The sequence below is a fragment of the Bicyclus anynana genome, chromosome 5, assembly GCF_947172395.1.
Source record: "Bicyclus anynana chromosome 5, ilBicAnyn1.1, whole genome shotgun sequence".
Lineage (NCBI taxonomy): Eukaryota > Metazoa > Arthropoda > Insecta > Lepidoptera > Nymphalidae > Bicyclus > Bicyclus anynana.
Window position 1 is genome coordinate 16,057,859 of NC_069087.1, and position 15,009 is coordinate 16,072,867.

General features: G+C 35.7%; 2 protein-coding genes and 1 long non-coding RNA gene across 5 annotated transcripts in view; 1 reads left to right on the forward strand and 2 right to left on the reverse strand.

The window, feature by feature from the left end:
• Positions 1–89: 89 nt before the first annotated feature.
• Positions 90–2,920, reverse strand: LOC112044252 (uncharacterized). Its single transcript, XM_024080044.2, has 4 exons — positions 2,747–2,920; positions 2,172–2,311; positions 1,422–1,595; positions 90–643 (listed from the first exon to the last, which is right to left on the reverse strand). The coding sequence occupies exons 1-4, from the start codon at positions 2,844–2,846 to the stop codon at positions 347–349; spliced, it is 711 nt and encodes a 236-aa protein (XP_023935812.2). The 5' UTR covers positions 2,847–2,920; the 3' UTR covers positions 90–346.
• Positions 2,921–4,191: 1,271 nt separating this feature from the next.
• On the reverse strand, positions 4,192–6,323 carry LOC128198089 (uncharacterized). The gene is made up of 2 exons (XR_008250830.1): positions 5,976–6,323; positions 4,192–5,175 (listed from the first exon to the last, which is right to left on the reverse strand). It is a non-coding gene; the product is annotated as an uncharacterized LOC128198089 (long non-coding RNA).
• A 258-nt stretch (positions 6,324–6,581) lies between these two features.
• Positions 6,582–15,009, forward strand: part of LOC112043789 (E3 ubiquitin-protein ligase HECW2) — a 137,250-nt gene continuing 128,822 nt past the window's right edge. The window contains exons 1-2 of one of the 3 annotated variants that reach the window (XM_024079367.2): positions 6,582–6,763; positions 8,930–9,364. In XM_024079367.2, the coding sequence (XP_023935135.2) occupies positions 8,959–9,364 (406 nt within the window). In that variant the 5' untranslated portion in view covers positions 6,582–6,763; positions 8,930–8,958. Of the gene's footprint in view, positions 6,764–8,929; positions 9,365–14,673; positions 14,901–15,009 lie in introns of those variants that run through there. The other 2 variants (XM_024079385.2, XM_024079393.2) reach the window with 2 other exon arrangements.

The following is a 15,009-nucleotide window of genomic DNA, read 5'->3' on the forward strand; positions in this document are numbered from 1 at the left end:
CATCATTAACAACCCATACACGGCTCACTGTTGGGTACGAGTCTCCTCTCAGAACGAGAGGGGTTAGACTAATCCACAACGCTGGCCCAAAGCGGATTGACATACTTCACACGTAGACTAAAATTTCTGAAAAGTTACGAGGTGCATGTCCCGGGCCGGATTCGAACCTACGTCCTCTGAATCGAAGGCAGAAGTTATATCCACTGGACTATCACGGCTCTAGTAGATATTGTATCAATTGACAATAAAAATAAAATACCTCGCCATGTTACGGAAAAAAAGTGTTATAATTTCTTCCATTGTAGGCAGTATGTGGCGCCCTCAATCCTCAATCATGGATTTTATATTACTGGACAGGAATTAAAGTAGGTATTTTTGCGCTGTCAGCGTTTGATGACCACAACCACAACAGCAAAAAGTTACTTCCACAGTTTGTAAGTGAGAGGAAAAAGAAATAATTCTGATAACTAATAGAAAAAATAACTAACGAATTTCTTGCTTTTCTTTCACAACGTTGCAAATACTGATGAGGTCTGGGCGGGACGTATGTATCTTCATACAGGGTCGACGAATAATCCGATACATCGGTGCACTTCCACTCGTGTTCGAGATATTTCTTCAGGCCCCACGCTGTCAAATTGCCCTTAAGGCAAACTGAGCTTTATTATCATTGAATCAAAAGTCAGTTGAAAAAAATATATGAGAGTCTTAAATTCATCTGACAGACATGACCAGCCCACTGCCATTTCACTGTACTAGGTCAGAGCTATGTCGGTTACTTCCGTTCTTTGGCGAATTACTTTGTTCCGGATTTTATCCCTCAAAAAGGTTCCAAGCATAGCTTTCTCCATAGCTCGCTGAGCAACTTGGAGTTGGTATGGTCTATTGGTGTAATCGAATGCAATCTTTATGACGTGTACGAAACGTCCCTGCCGCCGCACCCTTGCGTAGCGGGAGATACCTAAAATCTTGTATTGCGCAGCTCGGAAACCGAAGCGTCCGACCATACTAACCGACACTCCGTGGTTTCAACCGTGTAGTTCCCGTTCCCTTGAGAATACGGGGATAAAATATAGGCGGTGGCATACACAAATAACGTGGCTTTCTAGTGGTAAAAGAATTTTTAAAATCCCTTTAGTAGATTCTGTGATTACCCCTTAGAATACCACAAACATTACCTCTTTACAATATTAGTATAGTTACGAGTAGATAGCAGTGGTCGCATTACTGGTAGAAGAAGAAGAAGAAAGAAGAAATATACTTTATTGTACATTAAAAACAAAAAATAAACAATAACTTAGAAACTAATGTACAAATGGCGGTCTTATCGCTAAAGAGCGATCTCTTCCAGACAACCACTGTGGAAGAGAAAAAAAAAACGTAAGCACCGATTCGGGTATACGCACACAAAAAATACTTACGAAACACTTCATAAGATCAGGCTGCGGGTAGAACTGATGTGCGCAGCGTTTGTAATAGCGTTGGTCTGGTCCACACAGTGGGCGGGGAAGATGGTTGTACACCAAGTCGGTGGTAGTGGTGAAGTTTCCGCATTTGTCGTGGCTGTCGTGGCGGATTATCGAATGAACGGAGCCCTAAAATTTAATAGTTTTACATCACTAAGTATGAGTAGAGCCGCGATAGCTAGCCAGTAGATAGGACCAATCCAAATTCCGGATCGGGGCACTTCCAACTTTTCAGTTGTGTGCATTTAAATAAATTAAATATCACGCGTCTCAAACGTTGAAGGAAAAACATAATGAGGAAACCTGCAGAGTATTTTCTTAATTCTCTGCGTGTGTGAGGTCTGCCAATCCGCATTGGGACAGCGTGGTGAACTATTGGCCTAACCCCTCTCATTCTGAGACTCAAGCTCAGCAGTGAGCCGAATATGGGTTGATAATGATGATGATGAAGTACGAGTAGGTAGGTACTTAGCTACTTACTTGACGGCTTTGTCTACCTACTTGATACATTTAAGTTCAGGACCTGGGACCTATCGCGGGTAGCCATTTATGCAATCAAGCTTAGAAGTTCTTCATAAAGGTAACTAAACCTTTTATTACCTAGATAGGTACCTAGGCTAGGGCTACTGTCTACATCAGATATTTAAATGATAGGTATCTACCTACCAACTTAGTAGGTATAAGAACGTTATGAAATTATGGAACCTGCAAACTGCTTAATTTATTCAAACGAAAATCAGGCTGTCTTGATTCTGGCTTCAATTTCACATAGTCGATCTCTTCTTTCGGTGGAAAATAATAGGTCCCACCTCTGGGACACTCAATTCTATCCTCGACCCAATTACCTGAAGAGGGAAAAGTTTTTAATCTATTTACCAACTATAGCTTGGCAAATTCTTTCGTAACACTCCCGAAGGCCCGCGCGGGCCGGGCAGAGGGTAGCGATGGCCCGCTCGCACGACTTCATACCCGCGAAGGCGCGCAGTCCTTCCCTCTGCCCCTCGCGCGCTCGACTTCACACCCGCGCAGTCCGTTCCCCCCATCGCCCGCATATCATGGGAGTGTCATCAACGAACTTGCCAAGCTAAAAATACCTTTTATGGTGCCTACTTAAATATATCTGATGCAGGATCTTAAACTACCCTCAAAACGAAACTCTGTAGTAGTTGATGGTAGCAAATAATAGCGGTAGAAATAAACATGGCTGTAGGAAGGTACTTCCCAAGATGAATCCTTTTCATGTCAAATCTTGAAAATTACTTTTATAGCTGCCTACTTGCCTAAAAGTACTCCAGTGCAATAGTTGGTCCCAGGTACGAGACTCTTAGCGATGACCTCGGTACGTGTCGGAGACTTTGGTCGCGTGCTTATTGCAGTCATTGTAGGAGGCAACTTTAAAAAATATTCAAAATAATAAAAATGTCGCTCTAAAAAATAACAAAAAAATGTTGATGTATGTTGACGGTTTGCTTTGAAACTGTGAAGGTGTGACCAGACCAAATGGTGACCAATATGTACGTGAAGTGCAACGTTTAGTGAAATGTGTTGCCAGCAGATTTTGGTATATCTATGGTTGCCAGCGTTTGTGTACGGTAAACATAGAGGAATTAGAAAATGGTTATTTAAATGGTCTATGACGGTAGACCTTACCTTTATACATAAGGTGTCAAAGCGAACAAATTGTGAAATTGTTAAACACACAATACACAGATAAAATTCATATATATCGTAAAACTTTAAAATTCTATATCTATTATCTCGGGAATCAATTAAGTAATTAACGTATCGAAATAATTCTTCCACGTGTATTATTTGTTTTCAACGGAGAATACAGAATAGCTTTCTGTAGGCATTCTCCATTTAAAATTATTCACATTATTTTATTAACTAAATAACTAAATTTAATTTAGTTACGTCACCGTGGCATATAGTACTACTAGCGCCATCTAGAGTCTATACTTATAATACAAATTCTGTGTATCATGCACATTGAAGATATTTTGAAAATTTTTGTTGGGGGGCATTATTTGTTCGATACTGACGCTAAAAATATATATATTTTTCGAATTTTTGTCTGTCTGTCCGTGATTTTTGTTATTCGGGCATCACGCTGAAACTACTTTATGAATTCAAATGAAACTTGGCACAGTTTAAGACCATAATATGTAGGTTATAGCCTTATAAGATACTTGCGAAAATAAAATAAGAAAGGGGTGAAATAGGGGTTGAAAGTTTGTAAGTCCTTAATTTTTCGAGTTACTTTCAAAAAATTGTTTATAAATCATTAAAAACGTACGTAATATAATGGGATTCAAAAAATTTTAAAATTCATGAAAGTTTACTTTGATTTCGGACGTTTAGATAATTTTTTTGTCTGGACCGCCCTCATCACTTAAATAGATTACCACCTATTCTCATACCTAACGGATGAACATATTTCTTCATCTCATCAGAACTTCATTAAAATAGGTCAAGCCGTTTCGGTTTCCGAGGAGTATGGCAACAGACATTGTGACACGAGGCATCTTATACATAGGTAAATGTAAATCAATGTATTTTATATATGAAGTTAAAGGTCTTTATCAAAATATTTTTTCACTGAGTTACCATTGAGAATGTAGGCGCTCAATGATAATGGTCTCTTCTCCAGCAAGCCCCACAATGTCCTGATTATTGGCGATGGTTTTTTTTGATTTAACATAAGTTGCGACTCTCAAAAATAAAATTACCAATTTTTGTGCATTTATTTACTCATTACAGAATAAAATCATTAAACACTGCTCAATTGCTTATATAATATAATTAAACCATTATAGGTATATACTAAAATAATATCCTTACTATTATTTTATGATTGTAAATTAACAATATCTATATTCAAGAGTATAAACTTAAAATAATAATTTATAAAATTAAATTAAAGCTAAACATTTTATATATTACAAAAACATTATATTATATTAAACCAATTGCAACATTTTTATTTCTAAAAGTTAAACCTAGACACACAAGTGTCAACAAGTCTGTGTGTTAGTATTTTATTGATTAAAAACATAAAAATAATGATTTTTCACTTAATTTCAATTATGATAATTAAATACATTAATTATCCCTTAATTGCTGGACCAAGGATCAGATACAGAAGGCAGTGATTGTCAAGGCAGTGATTGAGACAGAACATACTAGGAGAACATTCGTTACTTTGGGGCCCTGAGCACTGTTTTATTAACTTAATCAAACATTTTAGTTAAAGGACAAATGAATAAATGACAGTCAAAATAATGTATCTTAAATCAGTTGATTTGTCTTCTTCCATCTTGATAAAATCAAAACTGTAGATTTTGATGAATGTGTCACAGAAAAGCAGTTACACTTTTTACAAATCAGGATTATTTTTTGATTCTCTCTCAAAAAAAATATAGTTACTGTAGTAGTTGAATCTTCTCAAGTTCGAAGGAGAATGGTGTTAAATTCTGTTGAAGATCTGTATCCTCCCTAATGTAACAACTGTCTTAAATTGAAACAACAAGGATTAAAAAAATGAGATTAGTAATTATTTTCATTCAGTCTCCATAGGCAGTGTGAGGTTAGGCTTGGGCAGTGTGTGCAATAGAGCAGATAACTGAGTTTCTAGAGGGCCAGCCTGTTCTACAATATTCTTCATGTTCTTTTCAACTTGTATAATGTCCTGGTTAATTATTTCCATATTCTGAAAATAAAGGAAAAATGATAACAGTTAAAATTATATACACACAACATAAAGTATAAAAAGTAATATTATTTAAGATATTTTTAAAGAGAATATTCAAAAGAAATTAATAACTAATATATTATGCTGCACGGATTCACCCGCGTGGTTCCCGTTCCTGTAGGAATACAGGGATAATATATAGCTGTAGTTCTTGAGATTAGTGTGTAGCTTTATAATATTAGTATAGATTTTATCACGTGTTTCAACAATGTTGAGTTGTGTGTATAGGAGGTGTATTCAGCTGGTGGGAGGCTTCAGCCGTGGCTAGTTACCCTACCGACAAAGACATACCACCAAGCGTTCCGATATGAGGTTGTGTAGAAACCGAAACAGGTGTGGATTTTTATCCTCTTGCTAAAAAGTTAGCCCGCTTCCATCTTAGATTGCATCACCACTTACCATCAGGTGAGATTGTATTCAAGGGCTAATTTGTAAAAAATAGGATCTTTAAAAACTGTATATATATAGTGAAATTAAACAAAAAATTGTGCATGTGTGTGCTCAGTGGAGTAGCTAAATTTAGCTCACTTTTTGCAGTGATTTTGCAGACACGTAACATGTCGTAGTTGTAAAAAAAAATAACTGACCAGTTTAGGATAGGATGTCATATTCATTACACATATACAGGCGATTAGAATCATAGATTGGAATGCTTTGATCATCCCTTTATATATTCCGGATAAAATGATCTGCTCCTATTAAAACATGCTGCACAATGAATTTATTTTACATATTATATAGCAAGTGTAATTATATACCTGAATCATGGATTTATACAGATGTTTAAACTTTTTGTCGCTGTATCTAATAAACCCGCTGACATTAGATTCAGCATCTGAAGGCATGGACTCCATTTTTTGATTTTGAATATTATATTCGTTCCCTCAAAATATTTTTATGCACTTCTTTTAATAACTTATGTTTATTAGTATTTCACAATTTTAATTTTAAGAATATTAGTTACCGCAACGATTTGAAATTTTGATGTTTTCAAATTCGAATCGAATTCGACAGAAGAAAAGAAATAAAAATTCGATTCGATTAATCTTTTCGACCTAGCGTTTGTCATTTTCGTGACACGAGTTTATTCCGTTTTGAAACTGACGGAAACTTCTTATATTAGTGCTTACTTTTAATTTATAAAGCATATATGTAATAAACTCCACAATATGCTATATTAACTAAAAGTGTTTCAAAGAATACCAAATTAAATATGTTTTATTAAATTTACTTACAATTTTGAATTTGAATGATGTAGTTCTAAACGTTAAGTAAAATGACATTGACGTTTTTAATGTCAAATGTCAACAGCAAAAAATTTACATCAACAGCGAAGTGGACCAATCCGACAATTCTTGCAGCTTTTCTGCAGCTTTTCTACGCTTTTCTGATTGGTTGGCACGATATATCCTGTTCTCTCGATGTCAACGGGATTAAGTACTGTATTACTAGAAAAATGAAAATGAAGAATTTTAAAATAATTTCGAAGAACTAAATCAAAAAATGTGTTTTTTGTGAAGAAAATATTCAAGCAGTTAGTGGAAGTGTATGTGACATAATTAGCCTTTATTTTTATGTAGAAATGACGCAGTAAATCTTAATTTTTCACATCATTTTCATTTTTGATTTGTGTTGTTTTTATTTATAGTTACATATTGACAAATTTATTGATCTTAGGAGAGACTTCCATAAACTAATATTCTAATAAAAACTCTGATATTTACTGATTTACTTTAATCATTTTGTTATTCTTTTAATATAAAAAAATCTCATTTTATTTTAAGTGAAATGCAAATAGAAAATCCTCCTATAATTATCATGATTACCTACATAATACATGGCAATGAGAGACTTAAATTATTAAATATGAGCAACTGTATTGAGGTGATGTATAAATTATTGATTAAAACATACATACATGCATGCATCATTATGCATTATGCATTTGGATTTCCTATCCAAAGATAAAAAATCTCGTTTGACAAAATGTTCCATACATAAACACAGTACTATCAATACCTGTAGAAATATAATATTAGTCTAAAAGTAATTAAATCAGTTGAAATTTTAATAGAAACCAATTTGAATTTAAAATAATCACCAGAATAATTGATTCCTTTATAGCAACTAACTGAGGTAAAATAATTCAAAGATTTCTTTTGCACTTCATGCCCAAAAAAGAAGAAGCAAAAAAAAACTTGTGACGGTTACCAGTTTTCCAGCATTTACTATTGTGACTTTAGTTTGCATCAGTTAATTATAAGTTATTAAATTAAATTAACTTAATAAAAAACATGACACTCAGATAAATATATTGATATTTGACAAAGTAATATATTTGTTGATAAACATCTAAATGTTCAAGTCTTACTAAACCAAGAAATTGTTGTTAAGATTATTCTTGGCAATACATTTGAACAAAGGAATTCTTTTGTGGTAGGGGTGTTTAAGGTAAATAATGATCAATGAAGTATAATTCTTTAATTACCCAGAAGCCCTGAAATTTAACAAATTAATAATAAAATGGATTTTTAATTCATTTTTAGCTTAAGAAATAACTTTGATGCTAATAATAACAATTGTTTTCTGAATTTTGATGAACAAGTCTTTGGTATTCTTGTTGTTACAATGCCATAATTTTTGCTAAAATTGAATAAATTTACATGAGTATTTATGGATAATATTTTTATATATATTTGTTTAGTTTAATAGCCTCCTTAGTGAATGGGTTATCATATATAATTATTTGAAGGTGTAGTTCCTGAGATTTTTTCAACCAAACAAACAATCTCTGCAACTTTGTAATATAAATATAGATTATTGAGTACTTAGGCACTAAAATTAATTTTTATCTGATGTTCTGCCATATAATTGATTTTGTTTGTTCATCAAGTAAATCAAGTATAATAAGTATCAATGTGCCTTAAAATTAAAATGAATCTCCATACCTACCATATAGGTACCTAATTTAGATTTATTTAAGCCATCCATCATGAAATTGAGTAATTTAAAGGCAGTAAAATTAACCTGCATCAACAAAATTACTTATATGTTAAAGTTAGACACTTTAGTGTAACTTTAACATATAAGTAATTTTGTTGTCCATCATGTGAACAATGAGTAGGTATTTAGGCACTAAAATTAATCTCCACACAATTGTTTACCATATAATTTCCCAGCATTTGTTAAAGCCAAATGTATGAAACTGAATTGACGGCATTAGGCGTCAGTTGTTTGCCGGCGTCGGCCGGGCTGGCGTCGCGACGTCGCACCGCCCCTCCCCACCCCCGTCTGCCTCTTTCGCAAGTCCAATGTTCTGAACTAACACTTTGTTCTACTTTCTTGTAAACTCCACACTTGCACCTTCGCACTTGCTTTTGAAGTATTTTTTAAAGTTCGCGAAAATTACGGGAAACATACTTACAGCTTGTGTAGAAAAAAAATATCCAAGGAGTTAGGTAGATAGTGATCTGACTTTCCAGACTATCTTGTCTTGTAGGTAATTGATAAAACAGTGAACTCACACTAGTGTGCCATTTCAGCCGATCAGAAAGGCTTAGTTCCGCAATGTAGCTGTTGCTAGCAAGTTCAGTGTCAAGAATGTTAGAAGGAAATTTTGTTTTTTTAATTTTTATCAGTTTTCATATTCGCGGATCGAATACTAAAATCCCTTAAAAGTTAACGTAAGTGAGTCAATTTATTGTGGTTACAGTTAACGATGTTCAAGTAGCTCTTTGAGTCATGTCAGAGGAACATGGCGTTGATTGTGCGGAAAGTGAACCAACTGAGGACAATGAGTGCAACGAAGCTGGAGATGTCACAGTCAGTACAGAAGACAAAAACGAAACGGAAGTTAAAGAAAAGACGGGAGAATGTGCTGAAAGTGAACGAATTGAGGACAATGAGTGCAACGAACGAACGAACGCTAAAGACGAGACAGTAGAGAATGCCAGTGCCAATGTAACAAGTGCCACAAGTGACAAAGAGAGTCTGAGTAGTGATGTAGATGAGAAGCAAGATGTTTATGGAGGGAAGAGTAAGAAAGGGACGCTTACGTGGACAGCTGAGGAGTCGAGCATTCGCGTGGCGTGGGATTTGGCCGAAGGGACAGCTACTCCGAAAGACTTCGTGGCGCTATGTTATGCAGGTAACAATACTTTTGATTATAATTAACTAGCTGATACCTGCGACTTCGTCCGCGTGAAATCAGGGTTTCCAAATTTTTTTTAACAGCCAAATCCAGTAGTTTTTGCGTAAAAGAGTTCATACCATGATTGCAATGGTTTCTTTCGGGAGAACTTGTGTTAATGCAGTGATTACTGCATTAACACAAGTTCTCCAACCACCAGTAATCACTAAGTTTGCGGCTCAAGTCCGTAGTGTTATAAAGTCTTTACAAGAGCCTGCTAACCTGTATAAGATCAGCGATGTGGGCCTAAACTATAAATATAATAACATTGAATAACCGTGGCAACCTTTTGAGAGTTTAGTCTGGACCTTTGAAACTTGCTTATTACCCTCCAAAGGCATCACGTAGGTACCAACTTCAAAACGCTCAAAATTTGGCGTCCCCTAATTCAATCAGGTCCTGATCTTATGAAGATGGGTTCACTTGAGGTACCCTTTCAAACAAAAACAAACAGCTTTCCAAATCGCTCTAGGTGTCTTCAAATAATAACCGGCGAACCTCATCCTTCTTAGAATTGGTTAAAAGAAAATTATATTGATGTGATCAATCAATATCGTTTTCTTGAATAGTTAAATTAACGTCATTATAAGGGTAGGACAACTTTTCTAAGAACCCGCTGTTTTATGTCATTACTTCCAATATTAAGTGCCAAACGTAATTAACCTTGGCGACATAATATTGTAAGCCACTTAACCTTTATTGCAAAGTTATTTATATACTTCGCAACATTGTTTATTAACTTTGTTGCCCTAGTCGTCACCTAAAATACCTTATCTTATTAGCCGATAGACGTCCACTGCTGGACATAAGCCTCTTGCATGGACCTCTTAGTACAACGATCTCAAACCAAGGATATTAAGCGACTCCCTGCAGCCCGCTTGATATCCTCGGTCGACCTAGTAGGGGTCGACCAACACTGCGCTTTCCAGTGCAGGGTCACCATTCCAACAACTTGGGACCCCAACGTCCATCGGCTTTTCAAGCTATGTGGCCTGCCCATTTCCACAGGAACGGTAACTGCACTGGTGAAACTGCAAGGCGTCCGCTATCTTTAATTTAACATTCGTACTCAGGGATAGTGTAGCTTCTCAATAATGAAAAAATTTTTCAAATCGGTTCAGTAGTTTTGGAGCCTATTTAATGCATACAAACAAACAAACCTCATACTATATAAAATCAAATCTTTCCTCTTTATAATATTAGACTGATATTTTTTATTGTTTGTATTAGGTACCTGGGTTATTGGCTACTGCATCGCTTTTTAAAGTTTGGTGCAATGCCGAGTTTTGTCTTGAAATGCGGAAAAAAGTCGTCACAGTGTAAACATACTTTAATTTTACATAATTTTTTTTAACTGTTTCCAAAAATGTGGAGGTTCTACTTCTGTTCCTTCTTCCTTCCTTCTTGTGTATGTATGTTTTTGTTGTCTAATTTTTGAACTCTAGTAGCTTTTTATAAAAAGCGACGTATCAAGGTATTTTCTTGGATTGGCTCTCCCGTCTGCAACTGCATATAAAAGTACAATATTGTAATTAATACTCAAGTATAAAATATCGTTAATACTCAACTAAAACTTATTAAAAAAAAATATTTCTAATTACTCCATCAAACGACTGCGGTTCGGCATTTGTTAATGAAACCTTTTATAAATTGACAACAATATACCTAGGTACGAGTAACTAACTCCAAAGCTCACTTACCATGGCAGCGACGACACCGAGACGTTAATTTTCATTTTCAATCCATTTTAACAGCCCACTACTGGAACAAGTGTCCCTCTCTTTACGGAAATATAGAGCTTAGACTCATCACACTGCTCCAAAGCAAGTTGTCAAGCTAAACATTAAATTGTTATCAGAGAATATAAATGTAAGCACATGGATGACAAAAATCCTACAAACTCGAAAAAATCGTGTCGTAAAATCGAGGTTATTGTATTGATTGACATGGGCACTGGATAATTAGTTATACATTTTTATCATCATCATTATCAACCCATATTCGGCTCACTGCAGAGCTCGAGTCTCCTCTCAGAATGAGAGGGGTTAGGCCAATAGTCCACCAAGCTGGCCCAATGCGGATTGGCAGACTTCACACACGCAGAGAATTAACAAAATTCCCTGGTATGCAGGTTTCCTCACGATGTTTTCCTTCTCCGGTTGAGTCACGTGATATTTAATTTCTTAAAATGCACACAACTGAAAAGTTGGAGGTGCATACCCCGGACCGGATTCGAACCCACACCCTCCGTAAACGCAGGCAGAGGTCATATCCACTGGGCTATCACGACTCTTTTATTATATTACAATTAATAAATTAAAAGTTAACAAATAATATAAGGGAATTATATCAATCTCTTCGATTCCCTTCTATTATTCGTTAACTTATCATATATTATATCATATACCTTATTATGTATATGAAAGGGAATTATATCGATCTCTTCATTTGCCAACCTTACTTGTGGGATAAGGTAAAGGAGATGATGTTGAAGTACAATCACGCACGACACGACGTCCATATAAAAATGCTTTTATCATCGGAGTCAATGGATTCTGAAAGTTCACGAAAGTACAGTATTCGCCCACGCTTGCTTAATTGCGTGCTCGCCCAGGCTCCCGCCTCGATACACTGCAAATTGATAACCGCTTTTATTACCTAACACCGTTTTATTAGCATTCAGTCGGCACTGAGTCAGGCGTCCTAAAGTTAATGGCGATATCCGATACTTAAAATCGTTTATTTGATTATGAGTAAGAAGCTGGATTTGGATTTTGTCAAACAAAATTAAAAAAACCAGGTAAGTGCGATTCGGACTCGCCCATCGAAAAACAAAACGATTTTATAAAGATTACGTTTTTTTGCTTTTACAAACGTCAAAAGGTCACGAAAATGAGTTTTTTGCAAATATTTCGCGACCTAGTGCTTGGAGGTTAATAGAGGTCATTTTAAATATTATTTCGCATATGCTTTAATCCGAAAACAGTTATTTTTACAGAAAAACTGCAAAAGACAGGACAATTTTTAAAATGACCTCTAATGATCCCCGAACAATAGGTCTCTAAATATTTGCGAAAAACTGATTTTCGTAACGTTTTGACGTTCTTAACTTTTTTAGCTGGCACGATATCGATGTCTATTTTTTACATCTTCATAATAACACCGAAATAATAAAGGTGTATACAAAAATTCAGCTCAGTAGGATTTTTTCCTCAGATAAAACCTAATATTACTGAACTACTTATAGTTGATATACTTTGGACGCGTACTAAACGGTTTGGTTCCTCATTCCTATACGCATTGCAAATATATGGAATGCCTATTCAGCTCCTGTTTTCCCTACCATCTGCAACGTGGGTATCTTTAAATCAAGAGTGAATAGGCATTTTAATGGCATCTCAAAGTGAGTATAGAAAGAAGAAAGAAAGAATGAAAAACACATTTTTCAAAAAATTGTGCCACAATTAACACCTTAACACTATCGTAGTGTCTGATCCCCAGGCCACTAAAGGCAAGTCATAAACCAAAAGTAGTCCAAGCATCAATCAGAACACCACTATGTCATATTTGGCACAACCTTGAAAAAGGATCCAGCTCAGCTTTGTGCTGCATGTATCAAGCAAATATTGGACATACAGCGCTGATTTTCAGCTGAACACCTTGAACCAGGTGCAACCACGGAAACACGTAGTCAGATAGTGACATAAAACTAAACTTAAAGCAAAACCAAATTAAACATAAACGTTACATGATAGACTAAACTAAATATTAACACAAAATTAAGCAACCAAGTAAACTGTATTTAATATATCTACGAGTATATATGATAAAAATATAACTACGAGTATAATTTACCGAAAACAAACAAAAATATATCTTCTGTAAGTATCTGACGTCTCCTTATAGATTACAAAAATATGCGGGTTAAAATTTAAATTTAATAGCCTTCTATATTGAGATCAACATCATCCAAGTTAAGCACTCAATGACATGTGGAAACAAAAGACCGGTGAGGTGTTGCAGCAAGCGGCCTACCAGTCCGTTACATAACCCTCTTGTGAAGCCTTTCACCAGAAGGCGCATGTAATTTCCTTGCTTAGAGGTTTTTTTAAAGGATATAACACCTGTGGTTTAGCTGATTGACGTCATTAGCGTCTGCTGCAGCTACATATAATTATCCTAGTTGAAATCGTAAATCAATAAGAGTCATATATTGTCTGTAATAACTTGTTTGAGAGTTAAGAAATCTAAATGTGTTCTTAGTTTTAAAAATTCCACGAGAATTGAATGTAAGATGATCCTATTGAACAATCTTTGTTTTATTTGTGAGAAAACGTCTAATTTCTTGGCGGCTTACCACTTTGACTTTGGCTTAGTCACCCCCAAGTCATCTTTCTCTTAGGTCGGTGACTCTTTTGACATGATAAGTTGTCTTTTGAAAGGTATTCTGAGAATATTTTTTATTTAATTTTCATAATTTTTGTAATTAACTAATAGTAATTTTAACTTTTTGTAGATAAGTAGAAAGTAGAAAGTAGTATTATTTTATCCTACATATTCTATCTTAAGACGTCGGACCATTACTGTTATTAATAAACATATTTTAATACAAGAGTTGCATTGTTTTAGGCGGCTGTGTTTGGTGTTTTTTTCAGTAAGTAAATTGGAAAGCGGATTCCTCTCCAATTTCGTTTGACTTTAGCCGTTTCAGAAGCCGTATCCGCATCGATTTCGTTCAAATACAAATATGCCGATATACAAACCCTACAAGTTCGGTAGATATTTTCTATAACCTTCTTAAATTGATTAGTATTTTATTCTCTGGAAGGAGTTGCTGTGTCTAACCTATTACCATTGTATCAACCTACTCATTACGTTCTTCAGTTCCTTTAGCAATTCGTCTAGCAGAAAGAATTTTAATTTTATTCTTTATTTTAGGAGCACATTATTATGTGCATATAGCACGATTTGCTTATACGATAATATTTAGTGTATATTCTAGACCAGTCGTTATTGCCAAAGCCTACCTTTTTGGTACATCTGTAAAATATTAAAACTCACGGATCGGCATTCTCAAAACCGGTGTGGCAACTGGCAACTGGGAAGAGGGCGAATGGTCGTTTTGCATGGTGCATGATTTTGTGTGCAACCGCTGCACAGAGTGCAGTGAGCAGGTCACCACGCCTCGGTGGTCGCATGAATGGGCACCGGAGGCCCCGCGCGCCTCTCCCCGCCACTCGATTTGTGAATGAATGCCCCACCGGCGCGTGCCTCGCCTCTCACGTTCAGTCGCGACGAGCACCGCCTTCGATACGCGAGCGCATGTCCCCGTTTCAAATTTTAACGGATCGTACGTTGGAATCGCGAGTTTAGTTGTATAGTTATCACCCAAGAACTGCGTATCTGGAACATTCAACCCTTCACCTACATAGTGACATTGGGACAGTGTTCCACCTGCCGTTTGTACGGCATTCGGAACCTCTTTGCTTATTAGGTAAGTAATTATGAATTATTTTGTTCTAGCCCATTCTTATATCAAGTTAGGTGACACGTAGGCTAGATTCATTGAAAAGTACAACAGTGGGTTGTGCCGTAGGTGGGGT

Bases quoted from the DNA above. Each gene is read 5' to 3' on its own strand.
- LOC112044252 (XM_024080044.2), bottom strand. From the start codon at position 2,846: ATGACTGCAATAAGCACGCGACCAAAGTCTCCGACACGTACCGAGGTC. The intron at 1,596-2,171 runs GTTCCATAATTT...ATTAAATTTTAG, and splicing joins ATAAATTAAGCAGTTTGCAG to GGCTCCGTTCATTCGATAAT. The intron at 644-1,421 runs GTAAGTATTTTT...GTTTGCCTTAAG, and splicing joins CTGATCTTATGAAGTGTTTC to GGCAATTTGACAGCGTGGGG.